At 34.6% G+C, this 4,209-nt stretch overlaps 1 protein-coding gene across 1 annotated transcript; it reads right to left on the reverse strand.

The window, feature by feature from the left end:
* Positions 1–104: 104 nt before the first annotated feature.
* LOC137034534 (carnosine N-methyltransferase-like) lies at positions 105–3,680 on the reverse strand. The gene is made up of 8 exons (XM_067407544.1): positions 3,532–3,680; positions 2,920–3,115; positions 2,635–2,801; positions 1,931–2,071; positions 1,406–1,584; positions 1,164–1,277; positions 954–1,057; positions 105–871 (listed from the first exon to the last, which is right to left on the reverse strand). The coding sequence occupies exons 1-8, from the start codon at positions 3,678–3,680 to the stop codon at positions 695–697; spliced, it is 1,227 nt and encodes a 408-aa protein (XP_067263645.1). The 3' UTR covers positions 105–694.
* Between the last annotated feature and the right edge of the window lie 529 nt (positions 3,681–4,209).

A 4,209-nucleotide genomic window follows, 5' to 3' on the forward strand; every position in this document is an offset into this window, starting at 1 on the left:
GCATGTTTGAATACAGCGCCCTCTGTGGCAGAGAGGTCGAACAACAATAACAACGTTTATTATGTTTTATTATACATGGTATAAAGATAAACCGTTGTGAATAATATCCATATCAACTAGAACTGTAAATGTTATAATATATTAAAGAACTTCCAAATAACTAATATGAAATTTGTGTGGTGAACAATAAACAGTCTTAAAGTCTTACAACATTCATATGTATGCAACAATATTCCAATTTTTCTTGAACGTAAAACGTTTTATTACAATATGTACAAGATCATGAAAATCTGTTAAGTTTAAAACAACTTTATTTTAGTGCTGCCAACTATTACAATTTTGATGGCCAGCAAGTTTCCTCAGAGGGGCTGGAGTAACGGCACAAGATCCAGAGTAGACTCTGCGAATATGATTTTAGACATGGAAACTGTCATAATGTAAACAACTGCAAGAAAAACACTGAAACGTATGTGCAGAGTGACAAGCGCCATTAGTAAGATGTAAAGTAGCACCCGGAACCTGAGGAATATGACTGAAAAGCAATGCACCAAAACATGACATATTTTTGGTAAATATCTGAAATAATTCAGTATATAATAAAGCTCCAGTCTTATTGTACTACAATGAATTTGCTATAATGCTGACATTCATGATTAAAATCCTCAGTTTATTATTTCATCCAGCCTTCTAAATGTCATGTTGAGTTTCTTGTCTGTAAAGTATCCTCAATCTGGTCATCTTTAGGTGTCTGATCTCCATTGATTAACTGTTCTGCAGGTTTTCGTACGATAAAAAAGACACAGTCGTAAAGGTACTTGAGCATGGAGCGATCGTTCTCTGTGTATGTGCTGGGAACAGACTCTCTCTCAAACTGTGGAGAAAAATACAGTAATACAGTTTATAACGGTATTACTGTTAATAGTAATTTAAACAGATGATAATTAACCATTTACCTCCAGGACAAATCCATATTTTAAAAGGACAGCCTTTATGTCCTCATAGCTCAGCTCAATGGACAATTCATTAGCCATATTCTCATAGTGGTAAAGTAGTGGACCTTTGAGAACAAATACAAAAAAACTTAAACCACAGCTGTTTTCAGCCTTTCATATGTAGATAACATCTGACTGTGAATGATTAAAATTATACAGATTATGACTTACCCAAATTTATCCAGACACCACCAGGTTTTAGAATAGTCCAGATGGTTTCAATGTAATCAAGAACATTGTGGGCAGTGTCAATGAAGAAACAAGTAGCAACACAATCCCACATTTCTGTATGGGAGATAAAACTTCAAATGTTCAAGGTCCCTGTCTCCATTTAAGAGCAGTATATACATTTGTTGATGTTTATAAAAAGCAAAAATCCCAAAAAAAAAAACAACAAAAAAAAAAAACCTCACCCGGGTCACTGTATACTTCCTGGAAGTCTCCAGCAACCATAGAGAAATCTGAGTCTACTGGAAGACTCTGTGGATTGACATCAGGAAAGGACACAGGTCTTGTTTGATCTGAGGACATTTTGTTATTACTGAACTGGTGAATCCAGGGATACAGAGTCAGAGCATTCTCCTCATCACACCTAAGAGACAAAATATCAGTTAGTTTCCTCTTTACTACAGATGTCATATACCATTCTGATTGCTTGATTCAAATTTGCTGTCAGTGTCATGTGCACTGTCCTAGAAGCAAAGAAGTTCAACCAGGAATACAAGTATTCTATACTATACTATAAAGTATAGTATACTTTGCCTTATCCTCTAAATTACATAACGTCACTAATAATAAATAGAGGCCGTTCCCCAAATTTAGAGAATATTATTTCAAAATGTTTTTGAGACCAAGAGAGAAACATAATAAATATAAAATATACATGCAATATTTATGTGAACGGTATTACTTGAATTTACTTGAACAATGTGTTGTACCTATTCAGAACAAAATTAGAGGAGAAGAGCATGAAGAAACTCCACTCGTTGCCTTGGCACGAATAGCCCAGACGAGCGATTTCCCATGCAAGTCGACCTAGACCGGACCCGGGCACTAACACTCTGACCTGGGACAGATCACTGTAGAGAGAAATTTAAAAATCAATATAAATTGAGCCCTTTTGATACAACAGATATATATTAATTATTTTGATATATACATTTATATAAATTAATTTAATCAGCAGAAATTTTTCCCCCCCAAAAAAAAAGTTTGGGTCAGTATTTTTATTCAGCAAGGGTGCATTAAATTGATCAAGAGTACAAAAGATATCTATATCCAATAAATGCTGTTGTTTTGAAATTTCTATTCATCAAAGAATCCTTAAAAAAATACATCAGATGGTTTTCACAAAAATTATAAGTAGCACAACTGTTTTTAACACTGATAATAGCAAGAAATATTTCTTGAGCAAAAAAATCAGCATATTAGAAAGATTTCTGAAGGATCACGTGACACTGAAGACTGGATTAATACATTTTACATTTTGAAATATATTCTTTCAAAAACATTCAAAAAAACTTACTGACCCCAAACTTTTGAACATGTAGTGTATATATACAGTGCATACTGCACATGCACCTTAAACTACAGTAGACCATATACATGCTTCAGAATTACGTGTTCATCAAAGTATATTTACCACTGTTCAGGAGGAAATAGTCTCTGGATCTCATCTATAATAGGTTTATAGCAGCTGTCCCTTTCAGCCTTTCCTGCTTCACTCCAGTCACGGACAAACTGCTTAATGGTTGACTTCAGCTTGTCCATGTCAAAAGTTGAGGATGGCCGTACTTTCCTTGGCTCACCCTTTGAAAAGCAAGAAAACAATTAGATTAAATTATTTACAACTACACTTCTGTCATCACTACAACCAAATGAAAAAATACAACATTATTAATTGTAAGACCTACTGATTGCAACCTACATCCTGTCCATATTCCATGTTCTCAAACATATCGAGGCAGTTGTTCACTATGGCCTGCAGCACCTCTTGGTTTCGGTCGACACAGTAGCGGATCTTGCTCAAATTGGGCAAGAAGTTTGTCAAAAGTTGCTGGTGGTGATCTGGAAGGCATCGGAACTGCCGCTCGGCTCGATTCACTCGTTCATGAACGTGAATTCTGAACACAGTGGGAGACGCAATATATATGGACAGAGGAAAAAGTAAATTAAAGGTCATTTATATCTATATAAGTAAAGTTTATATAAGTAAATTAAAGGTTATATATATATATATATATATATATATATATATATATATATATATATATATATATATATATATTACGTTACATACTATATAGAAAGAGAGAGTAAGAATTTTATTTAAAAAAAAAAAAATACAAATCTGGACTTCAATTGAAGGCGCCACAGGCGTTATTTTACATTTCAAATAAAAATTTATTAGAAGTGGAGATCAAAAACAGAATTCTATACGGATATTTTCATGCTCTCGCATGTTCAAAATTAAAGCGCAAAACAGTGGCTCATCTTTTGTTGGTGTGTTGAGCAGATGGGATGCTCCAGCAATGTTTACCTGTAGTATTTAAACGCGTTTATGACATTCCAGAAATGCTGTCTCTCTAACTGCGCCTCTTCCTCTGGTGAACATTTAATTCTGTCCCGATAGTTGTAAAATACCTCTGGTTTAGAAGCTGCTACTGTTTCATCCTTGCCGTCAGCCATTGCCGTACACTGTAGGCGTAAGTAATCGACAATTGGCAACATAACTGAATACAGGAAGAGTAATGGAACCTGCACAGTCGATTTGTGCGTTCACTGATCGATTCGCTAGTTTGTTGTGTGTGTGGTGTCAACTACAGTCATGCTGCTTTCACTTGCTCTCGGAATTATCATAGGTAAAAAATGCTCTCCCATTTCGAAAATTGAATGCGTTGAGCTCGTAATCACGAATTCAGAAGTGGGAAATTTCCGAAAGCACGTGAGGATAGCATTGTGAAAACTTTGTTTATAAATGATGGGTTTTTATGTAATGGAAAAACTAAACACAAACAGCTCTATTTAGGATGACATACAACACAAGTATGTTTTGTATCAGTGATAACGAATACAGCAGTGTAAGAGAGTGAAATTAAGTTAGTAAAATAAAGTTTGTATCATGTAAATAAATAAATAAATGATGATTTCTGCAACACAACTAGCCTAAAGTTGGAACTACCATTGTCTGGGATCAAAATCACCATTTTAAACATGC

This window comes from Chanodichthys erythropterus, chromosome 13, assembly GCF_024489055.1.
Source record: "Chanodichthys erythropterus isolate Z2021 chromosome 13, ASM2448905v1, whole genome shotgun sequence".
Classification (NCBI taxonomy): Eukaryota; Metazoa; Chordata; class Actinopteri; order Cypriniformes; family Xenocyprididae; genus Chanodichthys; species Chanodichthys erythropterus.

What these genes read in the sequence shown, in the direction of transcription:
- LOC137034534 (XM_067407544.1), bottom strand. Translation starts at nt 3,680, where the DNA reads ATGGCTGACGGCAAGGATGAAACAGTAGCAGCTTCTAAACCAGAGGTA. An exon ending in AACGCGTTTAAATACTACAG is followed by an intron (nt 3,116 to 3,531) that starts GTAAACATTGCT and finishes CACTGTGTTCAG; the next exon opens with AATTCACGTTCATGAACGAG. An exon ending in TCTAATTTTGTTCTGAATAG is followed by an intron (nt 1,585 to 1,930) that starts GTACAACACATT and finishes TTTGTCTCTTAG; the next exon opens with GTGTGATGAGGAGAATGCTC.